This window comes from Dunckerocampus dactyliophorus, chromosome 17, assembly GCF_027744805.1.
Source record: "Dunckerocampus dactyliophorus isolate RoL2022-P2 chromosome 17, RoL_Ddac_1.1, whole genome shotgun sequence".
NCBI lineage: Eukaryota > Metazoa > Chordata > Actinopteri > Syngnathiformes > Syngnathidae > Dunckerocampus > Dunckerocampus dactyliophorus.
The window spans coordinates 21,763,023-21,790,685 of record NC_072835.1 but is presented as its reverse complement, the minus strand read 5'-3'; the positions used below and the strand labels follow the sequence as shown (position 1 = coordinate 21,790,685).

Below are 27,663 nucleotides of genomic sequence, written 5' to 3'. Positions count from 1 at the left end.
TCTCAAAACCGGCATGTGCAGGTACTACGGGCTGTCCGTGTGGTTCCCCGACGTGATCAAGCACCTCCAGGCTGACGAGTACGCCTCCAGGGTGAAGATTCACAACAACGAACGCATCGAGGATTTCACCTTCAACTTCACGCTGGAGAACCAGATCCACAGAAACGGGGTGTTCCTCAACGACCGGTAACCGCGCCTTTCTGACACCAGAAGTGATCTTGAACCCATGAGGGGCATCCACTGTTTGGCACGGTTTAACTAGCCATCTTATACTCGCTGTTTGGCATTGTTTAACTAGACATACTGCATTACACTCACTGTTCGGTACGATTTCATCCTCTGGGGTGCCTAAGGACTTTGCTTGTTTTTTGCTCATAACTTTGGTTATGTTCCTCGATATGGCATGATTTTTCCTCCTTGAAATTATAAAATTCAAATTTAGTTTAGTTATTTGCTTTACATGGTGATAATGACTTTTGCAAACGTTTCATGGCCATCATGGTCGTCATGGACCATTGCGTCATTAAGCCCCGCCCTCCCCACTGGAACCCACCACAGTCACAAAGTCTGGTAGGAAACGCTTATCTCCTACAATGTGGAAATTGCCCAATCTCATTCTACAGAGTAAATATGACAAATTGAACAATTTTTCAACAAAATGAAACCCTGAAATCAGTAAATGCATGCTTATATTGTCTAATTACAATGCCTTTGTGCTTATAATGGAAGGCAATGGGGCTTTTTGGTTCTCCATGGAAACCGAAAGGGTGGGAAATTGGGAATATGACCCTACAAAAATATTAAAGCATCAAAGTCAGCTTTGCTACTAATCTTATGTAGTTAAACCTGATCTTTGCCATAGAGCCCCAGCCCCCTAACAGTTATTATATGGAAAATAACTCCGCAGAAACAACAAGTAACCAACCGCGCGCTTCTCTCTGACACCAGATGTGATCTTGCACCTTGAGGGGTCCACCCGCTCCAGCGTTCTTTGGCGCAGGGTTTCAGTCCCGATGCCAGATTGTGGCGCTGTTTGTCAGAACCGCACATCACAACACACTCCTGTCGCTCATATTACTGGTAATCCTGCTTCCTTTACCAGGAAATGAAAAGGCTTATCAGCTGTGCCTCACGTGTACGCGTTGTTGTTGTTGTTGTTCACCCTCAGCGGAGACACCGCAAGACATTAACAATGACAATACAAAAAAACCCCAATGTCCTCGCTGATTGTGCCTCAAGAATGGCAAGAAGTCGGGGCCCCCTAACGGCAACATGAGTGAACGGAGCCTTGTTAAACCTTTTCTCCTCTGTCCAGGTTTATCAGTATGAAATTCAAGGCCGTCTCTTTCATCAACTCCTCCTTCCTCAACTGCTACTTTGAGGACGTCTCCTCCGTGGGGTCCTCCTTCAAGAACTGCACCTTTGTCGACTCCTTCTTTTACAACACAGGTACGTGTGCGCCTGCTCAGTCTAAGCTTCTTCCAAGCTCCCATCCGGCTGCCAAGAAAATCCAACGACGATCACATAAGTCTCACTCTCGGACGGCTCCCGACACCCCTTTGAGCTCCTAATGTGGTTCAGACGGGAGAGAAGGGCTTCAAGCGTTTACGGCTTCACTTAATGCCACTGAGATCGCATCCAACACTGGCATGCAGGCTGTGTTGCACGAGTGCAGCCCAAACATTCCAGAGCTGCAAGTGCGTCGAGATGTTATAAATGCTCTGGGAGAGAGCCGGAGCTGAATCAGACCTTGTGGGAGTCTGCATCTGAAAGTGATTTCCCTGCAGCACTCAGGAAAATGCTGAACGTGGAAACACAAAAAGGCACGTAAGGTTGCCGACAATGCACCATGGGAAACCAAGTCTCCTTTGCCCCCCAGCATCATGCCAGCGTGAGAGGGTGGAAACAAGAACAGCAGTTTAACCCTTTATCAGTGTAAGTTTCCATTAATGTAATGTCTCAGAGGGCTAACAGTAGATAACAATACAGTAAATGAGATAATAATGCCCGGTCTTCACTGAAAATAGGCTGATTATTGTTGTTAATCACCATAATTCTCATACTGAGAGGTGTTCATATTTTGATCCATGCTGTCAGTCAAAAACGTTGTTCTGAAAGGTAGTGATTGATGCTGAAATATTGATACCTCCGATACCAGCATTTCATGCTCTAAAATGTATTCTCAAATCAAAAATAGCGATACTTTCGACACGTCAGTCATTTGAAGTAATGTTTGTCAGTTGAAACAATGACGGGTCGTAAACGGAACCATGTCTGAATTGTAAATAAAGTTTTCATTCTTATAGTAGTTCTAATTATTTACTCGTTTACTTCAATTGTTTTATTCTTGTACTTTTTTTCCCGGTCATTATTGTATAAGATACCACTTTCACATATTTTATAGGATTATGTCCTTTGTTTTTTTCTCTTGTTGTATTTTGCCTTGGCGACATTGTAAATCAATTCAATATGCTTCAGGTTTAAGATAAACAAATCACTTAAATTAAGTATCAATTCATTTAAATGAATTATTAAATTATTGATTTTGTTGTTTAAATTAATCATGTATTTAAACTAATTTAATAATAATTTATTGAAATGTCTTGTGTTCTTTTATGCTATTATATGAGATACACTACCTTTTACAATTTACCAGACAGTTTAGCTGAATTTGCACAATGTACTGGATCAGTGTCGCCGATACCAGCCTGAATTTTACTCAGTATCGGATCGGAAACAAAATCAGTGGTATCGGACATCAATACTATTTTCACCCGGAAACGGCAGACCGGAAAGACAATTAGCAACTACATCAAGTTAGCTTCGTTATGGTTAATATTATGGCTCTCATGGCGGTGTCACGTGGCTGCACTCGTCACTGTACATCCACACAAAACGTCAAAAAGTATGAGGTACGTCTGTTTTACGTTCCTGTAAAACTAACTCTACAATTGAGTTTCTTAAAATATCGAGGCTCAACTTAGCAGCCGCCATATTGAATATCAGATCACTGACCGCCATACACTATATAACCCTATAATGCAGCAAATGATATTTTCAAATATGATTTAGCTGATGAATAATTTCCAATGTGTCCACCTGTTGAGGTGACGTGCAGAAAGACATAAAGTGGCCACATTACCTCTGCTGCCGCTCCACTTTCCTTGGAATTCTATGAAATGGACTATGCGTCACCTGCTGTCGAAAGCAGGCATTACAGCAGACATAACAGGCGGTCAATGGCAAACTGGTGGACTATTACTGTATTCCACTCGGACTAAAAACAAAACATCAGTTTAACACTTATGGCGTCCCTCTTGCAGATATTGACGATGCCAAGCTGACAAATTCGAGGGTGATCAACAGCTCTTTCCACCACAACAAGACCGGCTGTCAGATGACCTTTGATGACGACTACAGCGCCTACTGGGTCTACTTCGTCAACTTCCTGGGAACGCTGGCCGTGCTGCCCGGAAACATCGTCTCGGCCCTCCTCATGGACAAAATAGGGCGTCTCAGCATGTTAGGTACGATGTGGCCTTTTTTTGCCCGCCAGAAATATAAATAGCAACCCTCGCCAGCTAAATGTCGTCATGTTGGCCTTTGGTTGTGCGTGACCTCCGAGACGTGACTGTGTGTCCCACAGGGGGCTCCATGGTGCTGTCAGGCATCAGCTGCTTCTTCCTGTGGTTCGGCACCAGCGAATCCATGATGATCTTCATGCTGTGCCTCTACAACGGCCTCAGCATCTCCGCCTGGAACTCCTTGGATGTGGTCACCACGGAGCTCTACCCCACAGACAGGAGGTGGGTCGGGCCCAGTTGTGTGAAATACCACTACCACTTCATTAGGTACACCTGCACAATATATAATGACATCAAATACCAGGGATGTTGTGCACAACTGCGCTGCATCACACTGAGAGCTGTTTCTAATATTTTGACCCTCTCATTCACCTAAACACGTCACCAAAATAATAGAAACAGCTCCCAGTATGATGCGTTTGTACACCACTGCAAACTGCAATCAAAACCAGACCTCCGCTAAGTCCAAACACCCCCAAAAATGCCCGTCTGACTAACATGCACATGATAAAATGGGTTTCAAGCTTTATTTTGCACCACAGCGCCATCTACTGGGTCTGGTGGGTCACTGCCACACTTGAGACTCCAATTGAGGTGGACTACTGTACTGTAAAAATACTCTTTAATTATAGATGGGGCGTTTATTTACCTGAAGTGTAAAAAGGAAAAGGAAGCAGATGATAATTGGAATCCTTTTTTATTATTACCATAAATTCTGGCATACAAGCGGCTACTTTTTCGCGCACGCTTTGAACCCCAGGAAGTGAAATGACAGGCATTAATTGGAGCACGAATGATTGATACCTCCTCCAACAAGGTGTCCAGAATGATGGAACGTGTGTCTTTGCAGAGGCACCGGCTTCGGCTTCTGCAACGCCATGTGCAAGCTGTCGGCCGTGCTGGGCAACCTGATCTTTGGCTCGCTGGTGGGCATCACCAAGGCCATCCCCATCCTGCTGGCGTCGTGCGTGTTGGTCGGCGGTGGCCTAGTGGGCCTGCGGCTGCCAGACACTCGGCCCAACGTCCTCATGTGAAGCTGAGCAGCGTGTGTGTGTGTGTGTTGTTTACCAGGCCTACGCTACGTTTTGCCAAACAGCGATGCAAGCTACTTTACCCCCCTTTGTCACAAAATTTTGCAAATGCACATTATTTGAACTTGATGAATTTCGGCTGGGCGTCGCGTTCTCTTCCAAGTTTTATTCAAAGGTGTGCAAGCGTCTGAGCATCCTTTTAGTTCTGCTTCTGTGCTGCATCACGTAGCTGGATAAAGTATATTTACACATCAAAGCACATTTCAAAGAGGCAGACCTTTCCTGATGTGGTGGTTGAAACGAGCACAGCACCTTGCGTGCATTAGTTCATGACTGCAGTGTCGCACTGAAGCTGCACTAGGAGAACGTTTTTCAACCTGACAGGGCGCTGTAGCTTTACTTTCACGGAGGGATTCCCTGGAAGTCGTCGTCACACAAGCGCCACGTAATTTGCACGCCTCAAATACTGTGACAAGTGTCTTTATTTGTTGATTTATTTATTAATTTCTGCGGCTGTTTACGCACTTGTTTACGGGTTTTTTGCAGTCCCATGAAAAGCATGTGCACTATTTCCGTGTTAAGCCAGTTTTTCTTTGTATACGTGTTTTTTGTCACTGTTGTTTAATTGTTTTGCTGCCGTGTGTATTTGTACTGCCCACTGCCCCACGGATTTAGTTGGGTTAAAAGGTCAATAATGCAGTCTCGATGATAATAAGGTAAGCTGCCCTCCTGTGAACAAAAATGTCCTAACGTCATCAAAAGTGAAGACAGAGATACCATATTTGGCCCATGTTGACATCTCAAGCACTGCTGCAAGCACACAGAAAATGTCTGACGCGTCCAACAGACAGGAATTCAATGAGTCCCCCGGTGGGACACAAGTCATAGGAAACTGTCGTTATGCTATGGCAACTTGAAAACGTTTTTCAAATTTCCTATTAATGTCATTCAACGTTATAAAAATAATTTACAGTAACAGTGGCCAATTTGAAAATGTTAATATAGCAAATGTAGCATTTTGAGTGAGGGGAAAAATATGGAAAATTTTTATGTCGTAATAGCCACAAGACTTGTTTTGTTTTGGACATAATCCGGTATGCTATGGCGTTAAAGTCATGCCAAAACCTGACCAGCACACCAAACGTGTTTTTACTCACGCCCAACGAGTCACAGCCCAACTCGGTGTGGTTTGCAAACACAAAACATTCACAAACTTCTCAAAGAAACAATATGCGTTCAACCGTTGCTAATAGAAAAGGCGGACCTCCCAGCCGCTCTGCGTTATTTCGTCTCCGTTCGTATCACCAGGCGCTCTCACCTGTCCGTTGTTGTGTGATACAAGCGGAGGGACTGAGAGGTCTGTCTTTTTGTTAGCAACGGTTATACGCAAATATGCATGCATACTCAGTTCATTACGCATCATAGTCGCACATGAAGCGTAATAAAATTAAAATCGTCCTGGCGGCCTTAAATTGAATCAACAGCGCCACCTGCTGCTGTGGTGTGCAAATTACAGGCCATTTCTCAGAAAGTTGACTGGCTTCCGTCTGCAAAACAAGAGTACATTTGTATGTGGAACTGCAAGGCGGAAGATTAGTGACAAAAGTTACGTGACAGTTTTAACACAGGTCACCTCATGTTAATGTTAGCTAACCACACTCGGAGCATACTTACCTTTGCAGACAACTTACCGATTTTTGTTTGTGAATCGTTGGGCGTGAGTAAAACTTGTCTTGTGTGTTTGAAGTTTGGGTGCAATTTTTGCTGTAAAAAAGTCTAGCGATAAACCCGAGTGTGCTTTTTTTGTAGGATTTCCTACTAAATTCCACTCTGTAGCGTCCACATGAGACCCCTCTGCGTTATCATTCCAGCGTGACCTTTCAACCCTTGTGCTTGGTTTGCAAAAATAACAGGGCCATATATGTAGACTTCAAAAAAAAGGTAGTATATTGAAAACTCAGCAGCAGCATTTCTAGAGTGACAAAAAAGTTTACATTTTCTTTTTAACGCAGCAGCGTGTGAGGCTCTGAACCGCTTCCCCCTTTTGTCTGTGTTGTGTTCCCGTTGAAAGCTCCTCTTCTGTCTCGCATCACTTTCCAGATTGTGTCTTTCTTTTGTCTGGTGTGGCCTCCTCCCTCCTAGAACAGCTCAAAAACCTTTTCTCTCATGCGGAGTCTCTCTCGCCTCCCAAACTTGGTTGAGAGATTTGTTGCTTTGTCGCATTGCTCATCTCTGCATTCTGATAAGATGAAAAGCCATTTTTAAAGGGCCAGCGCACCCACATGGCTTGCGTCTGACAGTGGAACCTCTTAAGGTACAACATAATTGTTTCCAGGACAATAGTCCGCAAAGGAAGAGCGCACTTTTTTTGTAATTTCATCCACAATTCTTAAGAGACATGAATACACGTTTTTCTCTTTTCTGTGCGTCCTAAAGGTATAAAAACAGCTAAAAAGAGGCAGCTAAGAATGCACGTAATGGGACGGAAGTATTGCGCTTCTGGAAAAAATTAATCAAGCTGCAGCAAGATTGTTAATGTTGAAGAACTACGCTGCATGCGTAGTGACACCTTGCCATAGCACTCTGGCTAGCTCCTGGCCGACGAGTGACTAGCTTCACCACACACTTGCTCACAGCGCCTCAGGCCGCTAGTGAAAGGTAACGCTACACATTGGAGCTGCCGCCACTGCTGCTGTGTTTTTGTTTTTGAGTTTGAAAAAGTTAACGCTAGGTGTAGCAATGCTATGTGAAATCAGTGCGCCCAGGTAGGAAGTTCTGCTAATGCATAAAATGACCAAAATACTGTAAGTATTCCATGTTATCATGAATGTACGTGTTACTACATGCTCACAGCATGGATATAAACCATAAAACCTTGTTGGAGGTCTTTTAATAGCAGACTTTCTAGGTGGAATAGGTGTGTCCCAGTACGTGCATGAATTAGCTGCCTCATTTTAGCTGTTTTTAGATCTTTAGAACACACAGAAAAGTGTGTTCATGTCTCACATAAGGATTGTTGATCCCCCCCAAAAAGTGCACTTTTGCTTTTAACTGTACAGGCAGTGTTATAAATGACATTTGTAACCCATTTCTGGTTCTATGGTCATCATCACATTTCTTTTTCCTATTTGCCATGACTGGTGACCGTACTGCGACAGAACCACAGGAAATTGATAGAAATGCGGAAACAAAACCACACGAATGCTTTATTTTCTCAGTCTTGAAGTTGTGCTGTTTTTTAATTTATTTTATTTTTGTGCTGGAAAGTGGCGTCAGGTTTTTGCACACATTTTTGAGCGAGTTGAGTGAACCGACCCCTTTTAAACCTTGACATCATTTTCCCGTCCATATTGAGCTTTGTTTATGAGGGTGCTTCTTGATGCCACCTCGCACTTCCTGTTTCCAGAGCCAAACCCCTGCATGGTTGTTACAAAAGTCCTGATCGTCGTCTGTGATCCGTCCTCTTCCTCTCTGTGTCCCCGCTGTCCTTCCTTCACTTGTGATGCCAGGTTGAAGGATGTCACACACGTGTGGTTGACATAATTGTGTGTTGTGCTGCCGGTGGATGACTTATTTTAATAAGAAAAGCTTGGGTGCGTCACTCTGGTGTTACAAATAAAATGTCGCATTTGAACACCTTTTGGGGGTTTTGTTGTTCTATATGCTCACCAGCAGGTGGCAGTATTGGCACAATGCTGTTTTGGAGATTGTTTTTAATGACTACTGTACTGTGCTAATACTCTTTTTGTTTAGTTTTTTACTTATTTTTGAGGTTGTATTGTCACAAAAGGTGAGGAAAAACAGCTTAATTCAACAACAGCAACCACATTCTAGTTGTAGTGTGTATTTTTTTTCCTAAAAAACAATTTTTTTCATTTTTCAGGAAGTAATTTTCTCAGTTCTTTGTGATTGCAGACGTGTCTCACTGCTTCCTGTCACAGGAAGTCCAGGAAATGCCACCGTCGTCACTGAGAGAAGAGAGAAGCTGAAATTGTTCAAAGGAAGAAGGACCAGTATTTTATAGACAGTTTAGACGTTAGTTAAATATTTTTAACAAATTTTGACGTAGCGATTATGTCACGACGACATAAAGCATCTGAAGCCAGCAGACACAGACGAGGCAGTCCAATAAATCACGTTTACGGCCGATAAACATGCAACGCACAGCATATAAAACAAAGTAGACAAACTTTTAAGGAAGCTTTTTGTATTTGTCCGATCATCACAGGCAAAACTGCAAACTCGCATAGCAATTAGTTGTTAAAGTAAAGCTTGGAGCTCAGTCAGCGACAGACAAGGGAACGGGAAGCACCTTGATTTTAAAATGGCCAGTATTTGCCATCTGTTTTATTGGGGTTTAAAAAAAATCACACAAGTAGTGGTACCAGGATGTAAAGAAATTCGATTAAACATTTAACTGTGATTGATCACATTTTGTCTATAAAAAACTCATAATTAACGTAGATTAATCACAGAAAGAAGTTTTTATAATACGTAGGGATGTAAATCTCTGTGGCAAACGATTCGATACGCATCGACCTACACCGGTTATGACACGAGTCAAAAACGATATATTTTAAAAGCAGAACAATTTATACTTGGATTCGGATACAGTGTACAAACGATACCATTCAACGGTTACGCTTGCTGATGTACATGTATTTTAAGAGCACATCAGATCCCCAAGCACGCTGTGAGGCGGGGGTCCCCAAGCCACGGGAAACGTTCAGGAGCAATGATTACAATAAAGCACTTAAAAAGTAAAATCATTTGTAACTACATCAAATTTTATGTTAAGGGACATATGATTTTTGGAAATATGGGCTATTATTTTGTTCAAAAAATAAAGTACAGTTAGAAATCCCACAGTGTGAGCGGCAACTTTGGCTGTCGTTGAACGCACCTTCTAACTTGATGCCGCACAGATAGACTATTATACTGTATTTTTATCCTTTTTCTTTCACCTCATATTTGGTCCAAATGCTGATTCTATGTGGGGATGCATGAAGGTAAGATTTGATGACTTGACTGAGTGCTGAAGTACACATTACAGTATTTGTATGGTGCACAAACCCCAGGCTCATGCTGGTGGATGGTGGCTATTCATTTGATGTTCCTGTCGTAGTTTTACACAACACATAATGAATAAGATCAATTAGATCTCTATAATGTACATACTGTATGTTTTGCTGATGTGTTTAAAATTTTTCCCGGCGACTAGCCAGTGCCTCGCTAATGCTAGTGCCGCTAATGCTATGCTAATGCTCATCTTGAGCCATGGTCACATTGACACAAGCCCCCAAATAGCTGTCCTCCGCCATGCCTGCCGGTAACTGGCAGCTCGTAACCCAAATATGAGCTCGCAGTTCAAAGCAAAAACTCAGCCGAGAGACGGCTTGCATCCAAAAAAACGAGTTGGGACGCTTGTCTGCCAAGGTACCGCGGCATAAATGCCAATCAAAAAAACCCTGGCAGTGCTCCACCATCTCACTTCTCCCTGGCAGTCGACGTACTCCGTGACGACTCGGCTCACAGCAACAGTAGATGCTAATAACTTTGCTCTTGTTGTGGGAGCCGTCTGCCAGGGCTTTGAAGCTAAACTTAACATTCAAAATACCCGCTTCTTTGCTCATTTCTCCTCAATATTTTTTCCCGCTTGTGGCTCCACTTCCACCGCTGCGTTTCCTCAAACTACGGTGTGGGCCGAGGCTCACTGCGCACGTCAAACAAAATAGTGCCGTTGAAGGAAACGTCCGTTAACACGTTAACGTTGACAGCCCTACAAAAAAGGAATTGGTATCGAATCCAAAAATCTGTTATCGCCCATCACTACTTTGAATGCCTGGAATAGGCCTTCTTTTATAAACCAGAGGCCCCGCCCATCGGCGCGCAAAAAAACCCAAATGTATCAGAAAATATACACGTCATTTTGCAAAAAGAAAAAGTAATTATTCAAGGCACAGCGAGTTTAATACAAACATGAGGAAATAAAACAGTGATGACGTCATAAATGCGCCCGGTGACGTTGCACATGGATGCCGCCAAAGTGAGGAGGTAAGATTTGCTTTTAGGTACGAAAAATGAAGGTTTTTGTCGGAAACAACAGATCGGCAGACACACCGAGTGGGCATCGTCGCCGTATTCCCGGTCGTCATGGTAGTTTGATGTTGCCCTTCTTTACTGGCGTCCTCCTAGTCCGTATGTTTTACCTTCCTCAACGGAAGTCCAAAATTCCAAAGTCCGAAGTTCCGGGAAAATTAAAATCCCGGGAGTCATTATCATTACCTAAAAAAGCGCCGGGTCGGACACGCCCATGTTTTTTATACGGTGTTTGGAAGTTTGTTGACATGTTGCTGTTGCTGACATGTTCCCAGACTCTGTCATCGCTCACAAATACTCGGCAGGAAAAAGCAAAGGCTGGCGACCACTCCAGGGTGTACCCCGTCTCTCGCCCAAAGTCAGCTGGGATAGCCTCCGGCATACCCCCGCGACCCGAATGAGGATAAGCATCATAGAAAGTGGATGGATGGAAAAAGCAGGGCCACGCAAATCATCAAAAGTAAGTTGTCTAACGTTTGATGCTTAGTTGTGGTTAGCCACCATTAGCTAACGTGCGTTATGTAAAACCCAAATAACTGCATAGCGAAATGTCTCCCGTATGCAGTGGTGTCCAAAGAAAGCCACAGAAAACGCTCAAGAAACGTTAAAAAACAGTAAAACAGAAGAAGTCTCACGTACGCTGTGTCCTAAAATGTCAAAGAAAAAGCAAAAAATCTTAAACTGTAATACTTGACAAAGGCAAAAGGGCACATTCTTACCTGTCACAGTGTCTCACATGATGTCTCACATGATGTCTCACGTATGTAATGGCAAAAAAGCCAAATTAACATTCAAATGAAGTGGAAAAGTGCGTGCCTGCCTGTTGCTTACATCTGGCTCAACGTAGCCTTGCAGGTTGCTAGCATGGTACACGCTCTTCCACCCCGTTGAGACCTGTCCAGTTGTCGCAACACGTGGGAGGTGGTACATCACATCTCAACTCTAGCTCGTGCAGTGGTGGATTTTAGCAACTCCCAAGAAGCCGACGCCACCACCTCGGGAATTTTGCTGAAGCAAACAGTTGACAGCACCAAAAAGGCGCTCTGGTTCATTGCACCAGTGAGGCATGAGACATGGTTTCAAGTAGCACATTGTTTAATTCCAATTGGAGTAAAGACATTTCAAACGCTGTCACATGGGGACGCAACAAATGTACAATCAAAAAGGCCCCAAATAAAAGGCAGGATATAATACCATGTAAACTAGGGTTGGGCATCTTTTGAATTTGAACGATTCCTCGTTTAGATTCCTGTTCCTAACGGTTCTCGATTCAAATGCTTTTAAAAGGTGGCGTCATAAAAGGCCCAAACCTGCGGGTTAAATGAGGGCGCTAACCAGAGTTCTTTTTGGATGAAATGTCCAAAATGTTTTGGTATGAACTTTTTATCAACTTTACTACGAATTTCTCACAGGGATCTTTGTGTAAATATAAGTATATATATATAAATATCAAACTATTCAACTTGAATATAAATGTTCTGGCGTTTCTTTTTACAGGAGTACACTTTCACAAAAGATGTTTGCTTTTGAAAAGTCGTATACTTATGCTGCCTCATTGTTAGCATACGCTATTTTATTATGACACCCTTATTTTGTTAATACAAGTAAACAGGATAGCACTCGTATTTTGAAGGCCGGAAGTGTGTTGTGTGAGTTGAAAAGGTCCCTTCACTGTTGCTAGCTTGCCTAGCCGTAGCTCCCGTCCTTTATTTCCTGAAACCCTGGGTTTGCGGTTGGTAAAGTGGGCATCAAAACTAGGAATCGAAAATAAAATTTTCAACAATCCCGGGAGAATCGGAATGTTCGTGCCGGTTTGCATCGATGCTCGAGACTCGATGGCCAACCCTAAAATGTAAACACACTAAATACAATTAAGATGAAACTATAAACACATGCAGCAATATCACAGCACGGCAAACAAGGCCTAGAAAGCCAAGTAATTAAAAAGGGTCAAATCCCGGCATGCAGGGGGAGGTTCCTGGGCTCTGACGACGTAAAGGGCATGTGGCGCCAAAGCCAGATGCTGCAGGCAAGCAGTAGCGTGTTTGCTTATTACCGTTAATGGTGGTGCGGTACTTGCCAGTAGGAGATGGGCGCACCAATCCGTGAGTTGGCCTAGTAAAACGGGGGGTTATCTCGGCAAAACAATGAACTACTGCTACATACCCCCCACACGGCACCAAGAGGTGACCAGAAAGCTGGCGTACCTCAACACCACTCAGCAAGAGACAGACTAGCACCGCCTCGCTTTACAGGGCGACCACGAGCAGCGATTGGGTAACAGCCGGACCACAGCAAGGCAACACACCCCTTTCCGACAAGACCGTCCTGCTACACAGTGATATAATGTGTGGTGGTCCTTCACACGGTATGGCCTGAAAGGTGGGTTCCTAATGAAGTGGCCTGTTTTCAACTTTGTCAACTATGTGGCTGCGGTTACAGACTGTTGCAAACTAAATAGCACACGACCCACCAACGTGAAGTGTTTAAGAAGACACGCTCAGGCTTGTGGGCTTGGACGCGTCGTAGTACAATCTGGATCCCGCAGATCTAGACATGAGGAGGAAGAGGAAGGGATCCAGGCAGGCATGCACGCAGCACAGGCACACGGCCACGTTGAAGAAGATGTAGGAACCCTCTGTCCCGTCCACAAAGAGCTGCACGTAGTGGAGGAAGCGCACCACCCCAGCTGGGGTGAAGCACACCAGGAAGATGACGAACACCAGAGAGCTGGCCTTCATGTAGGCGGCCCAGTCCAGGTGCGAGCGTTGCAGCTCACACATGACGCGACCGTAGCACAGAACCGTCACCCCGAGCGGTCCCAGGAGGCCTACGAGGGTGAGGAAGAGGTTGTAGTAGAGCAGGAAGACGTGGGAGCTGAGATCCAGGGGCAGCACGTCGTGGCAGGTTGTGCGGCCCAGCTCGGGGATCCAAAAGCTCTGCTGGACCAGCAGCTCGGGGAGGACTGCGGCGCCAAACACCCCCCACACGGTGAAGGTGGTCCAGGCGGCGTAGTACCTTTTGGGGAGACGCTTGTACATAAATGGGTGCCCCACGGCCAGATAGCGCTGGATGCTGATGCAGGCCAGCGTGTGTGCGGAACAGTAGAGGTTGCCATAGAAACAAGCTGTCACCGCCCGACAGGCCGCCTCTCCCAGCACCCAGTGGTTTCCATGGAGATGATAGTGGGCCTTGAAGAAGAGCGAGACGAGGAGGAGGAGGTCTGAAACGGCCAGGCTGCTGTACATGATGGCTGACGACACTTCTCGTACCTTGGCGGCCAGCGTGCTCAGGATGGCGACGTTGGCGGGGACCCCGACAGCGATGACCAGCATGTAAACAGTGGGGATGACCTTGGTGCTTAGGGGGCCATCCAGGTACCCTGCTGTGCTGTTGCTTAGCAACTGCAGCCTCGGAGGGGAGCGCGGTGAACCGGGGGTTTGGGTCCAGTTCACAGAGAGTCGGGTTTGCTCGACTGGGTGGCCTTTGAAGGTTCTGGGCCACAGGACCTCTGAGGTGTTCTTAGGCTGTTTGGATTTTTTTTTTGTGTCTGCAACAAAAACAAGAATTGTACAATTATTAGCGCCATCTGACCTAAAATAATAATACCCTCCCTAGAGAGGCGTCCGGGAGGCATGCTGACCAGATGCCCGAGCCACCTCATCTTGCTCCTCTCAGTGCGGCGGAGCAGCCCGAAGTTCAAGAGAACCGCCCGAAAGACAGCGCTTCTCACCTTCTCTCTAATGGGTGCCACTCACGGGAGGTGATAAACGACTGCGAATGGCGAAACTCATCACCAACGCGTAGCAAACCATGTACACGGGCGGCGACGAGCGAAACCCGTGAGCGACGTGTTCACATCCAGAACGAAATGTACGAGTCTCCGACGGTTTTGATTGGCTGTCAGATGTGGCGGGAATTTGGGGATATCAAAGTAGTTCAGAGGAGGAAAAGCGGCCGGTGTTGATCGAGTACTCCTGCTCATACCGGATCTTGCTAGTATTGAAGACAAACTGACATCCAGTTCCCATGCCGCTTTTTCTTTTTTTAGAAATGTCAAATAGCTCTGACACGGCAAGTATAGCGTACTGATGAGCATCCTGTCCACTCATTGGTTGATCACTGAAACTCCTGCTGATTTGTCCTTGTCTGGGCGACAGTGATGAAAAGTTGAACGTTTTTCAACTTTCTGTGATCGCACCGCAAGCCAGCGTGTGCACGATGACACGCACCAACACAAACTCACACGCATGAATTTCGATAATCGCCCTATCGCGCAAGTTCCACTGAAAATGAATGAATGGAGTAGAGGCGATGTCGCCGCCCATAAGGGAAAGCCCAGCCGCCCTACGGAGAAAACTCATATCGGCCGCTTGCACCCGCCATCTCGTCCTTTCGGTCACCCGAAAGCTCATGACCATTAAATGTACCCTAAATGGACAAAATGTGTTTGTCGCATACATTGAACGATTACAAAAATGTGTTAAATACTGAGAACCTTTTGAAATTTGAAGATGACACAAAATCAGCATTTTGCCACTGGAATTTCTGGAAATTAATAAGATGGCAAACAAAAAAATGAACCACTATTTTAAGTTTTTAGGTAACTATAATGATAGGGGATATTGTTTTCTTAAAATTTGGTCCTAAACTTTTTGTAGTACCTCTCCAAATATGACTGACAAATTAAAGTGCATTCATTCCGCGATACTTGACGATGACGACTCATTCTAGACTCATGTTGGTGTAGGAGTCCTAATTCTCCATGGAACAAATGAATTCACCACATAGCAAAAGTCAAAGCAAACTTGAAGCCGCTGTTCTTCTACCCCAGTCTCTTACCTTTGGTCTGGAGCGTAGCACACAGGCAGAGGACAAAAATCAGGAAAAATAAATATTTCCCCATCGCTTCTCGTCTTGGACCCGCATGCGGCTGCACTCCGTGTCCTCTGCTCAGCTCTGCGTCTCAGCCAAAAACAAAAAACACACTTAACAGTGATAACCTGCTGGGCGAATGTGACCGTGGGGTGGTCTCTGCTTTAACAGCCAGAGTGAGCCCTCCTCCCGTTCTGTTTATGGTTTTTACTGCAGCGCAGCTTTATGATGTTCAAAGGTGACAACTCTGCACAGCACACCTGCTTTTTACTAGTCTTTTTCCAAATTCTAGCCCTTCAGAGTAGTAAGAGTAAGCTCTTTATCTCCATGTTGGCCCGGAAATATGATCCGCATGTGGCGTGAGGTCATACGTGCTGAGGAAATATCTGCCTGGAAACGATAAGCTTGTCTCAACATGAGCTCCTTCAATTCCGGGCACCGTCTCGTTGCGTGGCTCGTCAACTTTTCACCTCGGTGGCCGCGCTTCCACTCAACAAAGTTCTGACCTGGTCCAGTTCAGATGTCACAATAAATGGCTCGCCCCCCGAATCAAAATTTCAGAGGTGAAAACTCCGCCAGAAAAAGCACAAGACAGTTCCCCTCAGTTCTCATCTCCGTGGCCGTGCTGCATGTGTCTTCACAGGCCAGGATGCCCCCCCCCCTCAGTGAACAGTCACTGTTGGCATGCAAATGAGCCAAGACATCGTGGTGACACGTTTCAAGACAGAGTGGACTTTGAGGAGAGAAAGCAACAAAGAAAAAAAAGAAGAAAAAAGTTTCAAATGTTCTGCTTTGTATTGGTTATGCAACTTGTGTTGCGTTATATAACTGTTATGGTTATAAAATGGTGATTTTCATTGTTTTTTTTCACAAGACTACCTTTCAGTTCTGTAAATATTGATGATAGTAAAGTCTTTGTTAGGTTCACATTATTGGAGCCATCCACTTAAGATGAATGCAGGAGCTGAGTCTTCAGGTGGGACAGGCCTGACAAAGTGCAATCCACTTGAACACACAGCTAGCAACCCAAGCCGTGAACAAAACAATGTTTTGGCGCATGATGTGTATGTTTAATGCCGCCTACACATTTCTGACTGCCACCCCGTGTGCATGCCCAGAACCGGCCCTGCTGCTCACACATGTGGCCTGACTCTTCATCCAGCAAGCAGGGGGTCATGTTGATGTTTTGAGAGTCCTACATCCCCGCTGCGCTGAAGTTTTCTCCTTGCCGCTGACGTCATGGCAGCAGGAAAAACAGCAGTCTCGCTTATTTGAAGGGAAAGGGGCGGCTGGGCAAACGGGGGCTAGTTTATATTTGTCATTGGATCCCAAAATAGCAAATGAGTGCGCTGTCTTCCTGACGGGTAAATCAACAGGAAGCACTTTTATCTCATTAGGACAACATTTAAAAAGCTTGTGATAAAAAGATGAGGAACATTAATTTGGGTTCTTTCTTTGACAAAATATCAACAGTTTCTTCAGGTTTGATGAGGATTGGTTTAAATTTGTGACTGGTGTTTGTCCTGTCACCCCTGCTACTTAAGCTGAGTGGGGACAAAAAGGACAACCAGGACTGATTTGACCTTCAAACTGAAGCATTTGTATTGTGTTTAAAATCAGCAGTATTCTTGCTATGGGGAGGAGAAACAACAATACCATAACCAATCCCTAAAAAATTTGAGTAATGGGTCACTTTTCCAGACATTAAAAATCGGAGTCGAGCACAACATGTATCGATCTGTTTTTACTTTTCACCCCGTAGCTTGTCCGAATGAATGTAATTCAAAATCAATAGCATTCCTGCTCGGAAAAAAGAAATTGATGTGGATTGGTTCAAATCAACAGTTGAGTGGGAACAAAAAAATAACGGGATTGATTCGACCTTGAAAGCGAAGCATCTGTATTATGTTTAAATGCAGCAATATCCTTGCTGTGGGGGAGAAGACCCAATATCATAACCAATCCTTAAACATTTGTGGATCGCTTCAAACCAGTAGCGAGCTCATGTACGTGTTAAACAAACAAATAAACAAAAAACTGGTCTGCTTTGCGTCATAAAAAAAAATAGAAGACCCCTCCTATGGGAGACAAGGCTCCCGTCTCCCCGCCACAGATGTCTGACAGTCTGTTCACGGAGGACGTGTTTGCTCGCACTGCTTATAGCTCTGTGAGCATGTTGGCGTACGTACGCCGGCTTCTTCCTGTCGTCGCTCTGCTGCCGACAAACAAACAAATGTTACGCTGGGAAGCAAAGAAGAATGAAGCTTCTGGCGTCTGGTGCGCCTGCTGCATGTACGCTCAACTCCCACTTGGATTGGATCCTGAAATGACTTTGTCGGTTGAGGAGTACACCGCGACCTCTTGCTCTGCTCTGTTGTTGCTACATTTAAAAGGGAGGAGGAAAATGGGCTTCAATTTAATCAAATGAGCCACATGGTTACTTGTGTGTGGATACTTTGGAACCATAAAACCACAGAGGGCCTCTGCGATCACATTTTGGCATCATTATCACGTTATTAAGTGATTTTAAAGTGCTGTTATTGTACAATGGGCACCGGATGGCGGTTTATACCCTTAGACAAATAGAGTATGTTGGGGGAAAGTTGCACACAACAGCTGAGGAGAGTGGACTATTGTATTTAGCTGAATATCATGTAAAATACAATCATAATAATTTCCACGAAAATTGCGAATAAATAGGGCCGCACGGTGGCCTCGTGGTTGGCATGTTGGCCGCACAGTCAGGAGAGCTGGACGAACCGGGTTCGTGTCCCAGTTTGGGCATCTCTGTGTGGAGTTTGCACGTTCTCCCCGTGCGTGCGTGAGTTTTCTCCGGGTCCTCCGGCTTCCTCCCACATTCCAAAAAAAATGCATGTTAGGCTAACTGGAAACTCATAATTGTCCTTAGTGTTAAAATCCGAGTTACCCCAGGAGTGCAACACCTTCTTCACTTCTTCTGTTTCAAGTGTGCGCACCTCCCACCTGACTACTCCCTTTAAAGGGCTAAGTCTCCCCGGTTAAACTTGAGACCTCCAAGTCAGGAGCGAAGAGAACTCAGCCAGGTGTTAACAGCCTGATGTGTGCAGACCATGACTAATAGTGTAACTGTTTTCTAATGTTCACAGCACTGCACCCTGCACTTTATGGCTGCTGCTCTTCATACCATTTGTTGCACGTGTGAAGGACCTGAGATAATTTACTCACCTAAATGGGATCAGAAGGACCTGTCAGTGGTAAATGATACTTGAACAATACTGCATACTCTTACTCTTAGGTTTGTTGTGCCGCAGAATACAGCGTACCTTGCTGGGCCTCGCCAGGTGGCTCCTCCCGCTCTGTACTCCGGTTCTCCTGACCAACAAATCAACAGGTACAGTTGGTCAAATGCTAATTTGTTCAGGTCATTCTTACCTACAGGTTAGGGCTGGGTGATTAAAATATAGATATTTTTTAAAGCATTTTTTATATAAGAATCAAGCATATAATTCATACCGATATCAACTGGATTTGATGCAGACGTCTCACTATTTTGTTTCTATAAACTTTTTTTGTACATTTTAATAAAACAACTTCGCACGCATATTTGGATTTAACTTTGTGGAAGAAAAAACATATCAAGATATATAAATACAGTATATCGGGATATGACTTTTATTCCGTATCGCCCAGCCCTATTCCAGCTGTGCACAAAGTACAGTTAAATCTAAAAAAAACAGATATCGTGCATCTCAAAGTCATATATTTGTTTCATATACAGTACATACTGTATATGCTAGTGTTTGTATATTTGAAGTAGCATAGGATGCTATGATGCAGTGTGGTATAGTAGAACACAGCATCGTATGTATTGTAATGTAATAAATGAAATACATTTAAATATCATTTAAATACTACATTTAAGTCAACTAGCTTTTATCGCGCCTCTACAGCCAGTGAGAGAGAGAAAATATCTTTCGAGATGAATAGTTCTATATCTACATTTATATTATAATACTGTAAATATTGATGTTTATGTATTTAGCTATTATAATTGTCATTAGGATCATCATCACTAAGAATGTTATTGTTTTGGATCATTTCAGACAGATTGATCAAAGTCTCACTGGATCAGATTCAGATCCGGTTGCAGGAATGACCGGAAAAGTGACGTCATCCCAAAAGAATTTTGAGTCCTCTCCTGATTGGGGCCCACTTTGAGGGGTGGGGCGGGCCCAGCAGAACATCATGCGAAAGAGAAGCACCAGCAGCACACACAGAAAGAAGGTCCACTACGCATCAACGACTCGGACACTGATTTGCTTTGTTGGACTTTTTTGGGCTTTGTTCTTCAAGCTGCAGGATGCCTGCTGACGTCCCAAGAACGCTCCTGCTACTTCTGTTGTGTGCTGCCTCGGCTGCAGGAGGGAACAGTGAGTGGCTTTTAAATCTATTTCACTAATAAAAAAGTCAAGTCCAAAACCTATTCATCAAAACACGATTGAACTTCCACTTCCCCGTGTATGCAGCATCCTGTACGTATCGATAGCCTTTGTATTGATCGTGATTGGAATGTGGATGTTTGCATGGTTGGCGCTCGGCATGATGTCATCACCGCTCTTTGAGTCATTCTCAAAACTATTTTTGTGTTTTTTGAAAACATTCAAGCTTGACAGAAATATTTTTTTTAGTAAAAGTAAAAAAAAAAAGAAAAAAAAAAAGGATGCAACTTGGCCACTTTGATATTTTGTAAAGAAACACATCTCAGCTTTGTGTTAGAAGTGAAAAAGCATATTGGTGTCATCGTTTTCTCCTTAAATTACACTTTTTTCAATTTTTCTGTTTTTTTGCAATTTTTTCTGGTTACAAATATTTCAACATCGACATTTTCCTTTTCTTGTAATGTTATGACTTTATCCGCATCATATTTTCACTTTATTCTTGTAAAATGGTTACTTTGTTTCCTGCTAGATGACAACTTTTTTTTAAACATATGATGACTTTATTCTCCTAACACCGTAACTTTTTCCCAAACAAATTTTCCAAAATGTGCGACTTCATTCTTTGTTTTGTCTCTCATAATTTCATGCTTTCAGAAAACGTCTTTTTTTCTTTAATATGTCAACTTCATGCTTCTAAAAAGTAATGTTTTTTCCTCAGAATATTATGACTTTATTCTTGTAAAATGACTGAATGTTTTTCCTGTAAGATGACAACATTTTTCACGTGATGTTATGACTCGACTCTAATATCATAACTTTTTCCCAGCATAATTTCCAAAATTTGCAACTTCATTCTTTGTTTTGTCTCTCATAATTTCTTGCTTTCAGAAAATATCTTTTTTCTTTAATATGTCAACTTTATGCTTCTAAAATGACATGATTTTTCCTCAGTATATTCTTGTACTGCGAAGAAAGGAGACAAACCGTAATTCAACAGTACGTTTATTGTCGGGTTTGCCGTGGTGTGCTGCATCATACTGAGAGGCGTTCCTAACATTTTGAGCTTCTGAGGTTGCTAAATGGAGTAACCCAACATCTCTCTCAAAAGTGAGGATTATGTTTTAAAATGCTTTTTTTATGCAGGTCTTCAATTGGATGTTATTAGTGGGGGTGCTGCCAGGAATTCTGAGCCCCTTAACGCAATCAATCCCAGCCGTTTTTCAAAAGACAACTCCCTTCAGTAGCGGCCATTTTAGACGATTTTGACTGATCTTTCGAGGCACACAGAATATTGTGTTCTATGGCTGCTATATAAACATGGAACCCACCAAAAGAAAGATTACACTCTTGTCTTTAATCAGAAATCAAAGTTTGTTTCTACCTTTTTCTGTTCTTTGGTAATCAGCAGTAGAACATCGGTACAGCAAGTTTCAGGAAAATATGTGTCCCTGACTAAAAAAGGGAGAAAACCAGCTCATACATTTCAAGCGTAACTTTCACTTTGACACACATTTCTTGCTTTTGCGACAGCTCAAATATCTAAACTATACCAACATGAACAACACAAAGGGGTTGTTTTACATCAAAATAACTTTATTTACAAATATAACACCATGAACTATTTACAATCTTCACATGTGGAACTGAACTATGTGTGTGCACGTGTGTGTGCATGGGCATGCGTTAATATTTCCCTACAATGCGTAACCTTAAGCCTCCAGGCTCCCTCACTTCCTCCTTCCTGTCATGGACATGACATGTCATCACTCACATGATGTCTGCCGAGCTCTTATCAAATGCACTTCCGCCACCTTGTGGTCGTTTTTATGGCTTAAAATTGCTGTGAAATGAAATTCATTAGTGGGGAGTTGCGTCATCACCTCTTTTTGCCTCTCGAGCAAAAAAAAAAACAAACAAACATAAAAGACGTATAAATTCGTTGTTGGGATCGGCCGTTCGGGATTATGAAAATGAATAACTAAATCTTTGGTATTGAATGAGTTAATATTTAAAAAATGTTTACCTATATTTTGGAATTGTTGTAACATTCTCCTGATATGGTGCCAATAAAAATATGACATTCTGTACGTGTTTCCTGTTCAGGCAGTGCAAGAGGAAGAACATTCGGCCTCTTCGACGTGACCATCACAGATGAACCCTTCACTCTTGGCGACCTTTACGGCCACGATGTGGACTTGAAGGTGAAGCGTACCTCGAGAGTTGGTAACGTGACCACTAGGGGGCCTGCCATCTCAGAGGCGGCGCTGCAGTTCCTGAGAGGCCGCGTGTCCACGATCCTCATCCCGTCCTTTTACACGCTGGTCTGCTTGGTGAGCGTTCCCATCAACATCTGTGCCGTGCTGGCCTTCACCCGCCGCATCCGTCCCAAGAAGCCGGCCGCCGTCTACATGCTGAACCTGGCATGCGCAGACCTCATCTTCGCCTCGCTGCTGCCCTTCAAGGTGGCGTACCACTTTGGTGGCAACAACTGGATGTTCGGCGAGGTCATGTGCCGCGTGCTCACCGCCGCCTTCTACTGGAATATGTACTGCTCGGTGCTGCTCATTGCATGCATCAGCGTGGACCGCCTCCTCGCCGTGGTCTACCCCATTGACTCCCTGACGTGGAGGAGGCCTCGGATCGCCATGGCGGCCTGCGTGACCATGTGGATCTTGTCCTTGGCCGCCTCGGTGCCTCTGGTGATCTCGGAGCAGACGGTGCACCTGAAGGAGCTGAACATCACCACCTGCCACGACGTCCAGAGCGTTGACCAGCTCATCGGGCGCTACAAGGCGTTCTTCATCACGCTGTGCTGCACCCTCTTCGTAGTCCCCCTGCTGGTGACTGTGGTATCGTACGCTCGCGTCATCTGGTCTCTGAGCGCGGTCCCTCGTGGTGTGCCCGCCCGCTCCCGCAGAAAAAGCAGGGCGGTGGTGATGGCTCTGACGGTGCTGGTGATCTTCTTGCTGTGCTTCGCACCCACAAACTGCCTCCTGCTGTTCCACTACGTGCAGCTCCACCGGAGGGTCCAAGACGCTCCTGAAGACTCCTACGCCGCCTACTTGGTCTTTCTCTGCTTGGGGAGCCTCAACTGCCTCCTGGACCCGCTGCTCTATTTCTTTGGCTCGTCTCAGTGCCAGAGAGAGCTGGCCGGACTGTTGAGGTGTCAGAAAATAGCGGAGAGCTTCAGCAGGTCCTCGTCGGACTCGTACAGATCCAGCACCAGAACCATTCTCAAGTCGGGCCGCACGGACACCTCCAGGATCAACGCCTCTGTCACCAAACAGGATTCTTTGCAAGGGAACCTCGGCGGTGAATACAAGAAGCTTGTGGTCTGACGACTAGAGCTCCATGTCTAAGCCAACTGACCAAATGGACTTGAGGGTCTTTCAATGTTCAAGCACACAAAAAGTGAATTCCCACCACCATTGGAAGCCTGTGTGTTCTCAATGTGGGAACCAGGTTCAAGGGTCAGTCATACTCGTCTACAAACGCACTACAGTTTTGATTCCAGGTGTTTCCATCGCTGTACGAGATGAAGGATTTAAGGTCTCTTCCTTAAAGCCTACTTTAAAAACATGAAATACCAACAGCTTGGAACCTGTTTGGACCACATTTAATAGTATTTAAAGAACCAAAGATCCTCTATATGACAGGACTGCTTTTAAGGAACTACTACTATTATTACTACAAAAGAAAAAAAACCCACTCGTTAAAGGGTCCCTCACATGATTTATCAGCTTTGCCTAAATATGTTACGTATTGTTTGTAATTATGTTCTACATTGTTCCATTTTTTTTTTCCTAAGGTAAATTCTCAACAATTACTTGTAGTTGATGGCGCCACCCACGACGAGATACTGTAGCTCTCACAGTTCAGCTTCAAACAAACATGGCGGCGTACGAGACAGAGGACGTTTACAGTGATTAGAGCGAAGATTTGAGCCATGTGTCAATAGTCAACAGCCTTAAGACATGGAGATGAAGATTGGTCCCCTTCAAAACACAGGATGGTAAGTGTAAATTACTCTGGAGTTGCTTATCCTTGAATTATTGTTTTCAATCGGCTTCTTAATGAGCAGAAACGGCTTTTTATAGCCTGTTTGATTGTATATGTGGATAAATGTGCGCCGCCACCGACCCCCACAGTAAACAGATCGCTGTCAAAAGATGTTTCTATAACATGTAGCAGCCTTGTCGCTATCGTGGAATAGTCTTTAGATGTAAACAAGACATGACTTAAATGGTAAATGGTCTTTCACTTGTATAGACCTTTTCCATCTCCACGGCACTCAAAGCGCTAAAGCAGCTGGGGGTTCGGTATCTTGCCCAAGGATACTTCGATACTTCACCTAGCCATGCCGCCTTACTCCGTTCTGTGGCAACTTTGACGCAGTGGTCATTCAACACAACATTTTGGCATGCCTACTGTTTTGATGAAAAATATACTGAACCAAGTCGACTGTCTACCTCGAGAAGCGCTTGTTTACCCGATGACGTCACTTAAGGAAATGAGGCTGAGCTGCGAGCTACTTTGTCATGGCTTGCGCCATGAACTATAAATGTAACTTTTGAGAATTTAATGTTCACTTTCAAAAATCGAACAATGTTGAACATAATAACAAACAATATATAACGTATTTAAGTTGATGAATCATCAGTCAGGGACCCTTTAAAGATGTGTTCATAAGTGAAAGTCGCGATGATAGAGTGAAGTATGTATCTTTCAGAGCTGTGAAAATCACTGAAAGTAGTTAAACACAATGAAGGAATACTGGTTTTGCACAAGATCATTGAAGCTGCAAGTGGAACTGCTACATTGTCACGTCAATCAAAAGTCAATAGTTCTCGTATGTTGTTGTTCTCTTGCACTTGTTAAACTTATACTCTTATCTTGCGTTGCACTTTTCTTTGCTCGTGTCAACACGTAAGTGAAAATAAACACCTTTTTCAAACCACTTTCTTATCCGTGTGTAAACATGGTTATCATACTGTATGGAGAGATAACAGTTCATTGCTGCCCTCTGCTGGCAGGAGGTGAAGGTGCACCACTGTCAGCGGGCAAGTTCTCCTTTTAGCCACTAGATGGCGACAAAGCACCGAGTAAGTATTAGTAGTAACCTGTTTAGTCCAGTAATCAGCTCAATCATGTCATCAAGTGTCCAGTTGTACATCAGAATATGTATTTACAATTGGAATGTTCCTGTCTTTCAACTTCAAGTGTTCTCTTAAAGTTGAAAACGATCAATGGATTCAAGCGCTTTCTCTTTTTGACGTTCAAGCATTCGATGGATTATATATTGACAAGACGTCTTCCGCAAAACAGCGAGCGACGATTAAACTTTTTCTGTGGCAGCTGTGGCACTTTAGACCCCATGTTGACAGACGCCGGGTAGCGGTGTGATTGCATGGCGGCTTCGTCGTCGTCCGTGACTGGCCCGTTTGTTTCACATGACCTGTCTTTAAACGGCGGCTCATGGTCTTGGTCGTAGATGAGAACGGCTCAGCTGTGACGATGACAGACTGCACTTAATACTGACCTCTTTTAGCAGCACAATACGACATCTACACAGCGACGAATACAAAATAAACATAAGTATTAGTTGGTGTTTTTCATCACCAACGGGGTAATAGTGTTTACTCTCCCCGCTGAGTCAACATATGTGAGCTTTACGGCGTTTCACTTGGCCAGCTGGAGTTTAGCACCACGCTGTTCTACAAAGTAAACATGACAAATGTGGCCATTAACGAATGCTGGAACATCATCCTGAATGTACACACATGAATTCAAGGATTATTTACGTCTCTCATCGAACAATTGTTCAGGGATGTCCAACATGCAGCCCGGGGGCCATTTTTTTCAATTGGCCCGTGGCACATTATAAATAATATAAAACTAAAAAACAACAGAAAAAATCAGCAGTAATTTTGCATGAGTAAAGTGAAAATATTAAAAGAAAAAGTCATCTGATGACAAAAAGTCGTGGTTTTACAGGAATAACGCTGTAATATGAAGAAACATGATTGTCATTCTAGTAGCATAATGGTGAAATGTTAAACAAGACCGTTTTTTTAAGTCGTGATATTTTGAGAATCAAACACAACAAATGAAGTTGTCATTTTTGGAAAATTAGGTTTGGGAAAGTTATATTACAAGAAAAAAGAGAAGAGAAAACTAATTAAGAAAACGTTGCAATTTTACAAGAATAAACTTGTAATATGATGAAAAATAGAATTTTATTAGCAAAGAGTTTCAATATTCGAAAATTTGCATTTTTTAAAAAGTTGTAAAACAAAATAAGTTGTAAATTTCAGAAAATTTGGGGGAAAAAAGTTTGGGGGAAATTGGGAATAAAGTCATAATATTAAAAAAAGAAACTGTCTTTATAAAAAGAAAGGACTGTCAGGAATAAAGTTGACCTTGACCTTGAGGAATGTCAGGTAGGTCCTAGAAGCTGCACACATGAATTTTAGGTGAATTTGCACAAAGCATCAGTATTGGATCAGTATTGCCGACACCAGCCGACTTTTACTCAGTATCAGATGGGAAACACAATCAGTGGTGTCGCACATCACGACGTGTCGCTGTCAAGCCAGTGCCAGCTTTAAAAAACAAAACAACTTTATTGAACTAGACAAACAGTAGCATTAGCTTGAGTCAGCAACAAGTCAAATGCATGAGAAATATTTTTACGCTCTGCTGAACGAATGAATGAATTTGACCGTCAAGATGGAGGATTGCACAGCCAAGCTCAACAGAAGGTGATGAGACTTTTACAACAAAGTAACAAAGCTTTTCCTAGACCACCACAAATAATAATAAATAGGACTACGATGTATTTCAAAACCAACAAAACTCCATCATATACGTATGGAACACTCGTTTCAGTGCACTCCCCTCAAGGTGTGCTGCATGCCTGCCAAGCCAAATCACACCCACATTGGTGCTTCTGATTGGCCAGAGCCGCTCATCTCTACCGTTGTTTTACTACCCATCCAGTGTGACCAGCCAGGTCCAAAGATCACTTCATTGTTTACTCAAGCTCTCACCCGGGAGGCTCGCAGGGACCACAACGCTTCCTTTTTGAACCTGAAACCTCGACTGGTGTCTCCTCCGTCGCCGCCTCCTCCATCCTGTGTGTCTTTCTTTAAGCCATGTGCCTCTAAGAGCAGAAGACATAAGGGACCCGGAAGCCTCAGTTCTGTTTCAGGTATGCGTTCATTTGTCATTCTATCAGGTGAACCACAGCTTGACCAACGGCGTATTTAACCAAACGTTTTCAACTCAACTGTGATGTCACCATAAAAAAGTAGAAACATGAACCAGTCAGGCTGTCATTAAACGTAACCCAGTGCGTTCACTGTCCAGATGCTTCTCTTGTTTGAGACCACTTTTTTGACTTCCGCTTCCGCTTTCAGGTGATTATTAACACACGCGCACATTTCGGATGTTAGATAGCGGTGGAAGTAGGTGGCGGCAGGCAGTATACTCAGAAGAAGGCGATCATATCACCTTGGCTAATCTCTGTGGTTATAGATTATCCCTCTTCAATTTGCCTCGGGTGCAAAGGGTTGAGTAAGGAGTGGCACAGCGTTAATACAGCAAAACTCATGAATTTTCCCGCATAACAACGTCACAATTCCCCTTTCTTGGAAC

The 27,663-nt window shown here is 43.9% G+C and overlaps 4 protein-coding genes across 11 annotated transcripts in view; 3 read left to right on the top strand and 1 right to left on the bottom strand.

The window, feature by feature from the left end:
- LOC129170321 (synaptic vesicle glycoprotein 2C-like) overlaps window positions 1–19,928 on the top strand; it is a 61,613-nt gene extending 41,685 nt beyond the window's left edge. Inside the window, exons 12-18 of one of the 4 annotated variants that reach the window (XM_054757744.1) lie at window positions 22–186; window positions 1,316–1,449; window positions 3,324–3,527; window positions 3,647–3,806; window positions 10,990–11,174; window positions 18,880–18,959; window positions 19,672–19,928. In XM_054757744.1, coding sequence (XP_054613719.1) covers window positions 22–186; window positions 1,316–1,449; window positions 3,324–3,527; window positions 3,647–3,806; window positions 10,990–11,086 — 760 coding nt within the window. In that variant the 3' untranslated portion in view covers window positions 11,087–11,174; window positions 18,880–18,959; window positions 19,672–19,928. Of the gene's footprint in view, window positions 1–21; window positions 187–1,315; window positions 1,450–3,323; window positions 3,528–3,646; window positions 3,852–4,434; window positions 11,175–18,863; window positions 18,960–19,671 lie in introns of all 4 variants that reach the window. The other 3 variants (XM_054757743.1, XM_054757741.1, XM_054757742.1) reach the window with 3 other exon arrangements.
- Window positions 11,690–27,663, bottom strand: part of LOC129170323 (proteinase-activated receptor 3) — a 17,660-nt gene continuing 1,686 nt past the window's right edge. For 2 of the 4 annotated variants that reach the window (XM_054757748.1, XM_054757750.1), the window contains 4 exons: window positions 18,892–18,940; window positions 18,794–18,813; window positions 15,557–15,673; window positions 11,690–14,264 (listed from right to left, as the gene is read on the bottom strand). In XM_054757748.1, coding sequence (XP_054613723.1) covers window positions 13,201–14,264; window positions 15,557–15,620 — 1,128 coding nt within the window. In that variant the 5' untranslated portion in view covers window positions 15,621–15,673; window positions 18,794–18,813; window positions 18,892–18,940 and the 3' untranslated portion in view covers window positions 11,690–13,200. Of the gene's footprint in view, window positions 14,265–15,556; window positions 16,261–18,793; window positions 18,814–18,891; window positions 18,941–27,663 lie in introns of those variants that run through there. The other 2 variants (XM_054757749.1, XM_054757747.1) reach the window with 2 other exon arrangements.
- On the top strand, window positions 19,929–23,345 carry LOC129170341 (proteinase-activated receptor 1-like). The gene is made up of 2 exons (XM_054757773.1): window positions 19,929–19,998; window positions 22,111–23,345. The coding sequence occupies exons 1-2, from the start codon at window positions 19,929–19,931 to the stop codon at window positions 23,343–23,345; spliced, it is 1,305 nt and encodes a 434-aa protein (XP_054613748.1).
- The window catches only part of LOC129170319 (phospholipid-transporting ATPase ID-like), a 21,214-nt gene continuing 16,898 nt past the window's right edge, over window positions 23,348–27,663 (top strand). Inside the window, exons 1-2 of one of the 2 annotated variants that reach the window (XM_054757733.1) lie at window positions 23,348–24,019; window positions 27,007–27,217. In XM_054757733.1, coding sequence (XP_054613708.1) covers window positions 24,017–24,019; window positions 27,007–27,217 — 214 coding nt within the window. In that variant the 5' untranslated portion in view covers window positions 23,348–24,016. The remainder of the gene's footprint in view (window positions 24,020–27,006; window positions 27,218–27,663) is intronic. The other variant, XM_054757734.1, reaches the window with a different exon arrangement.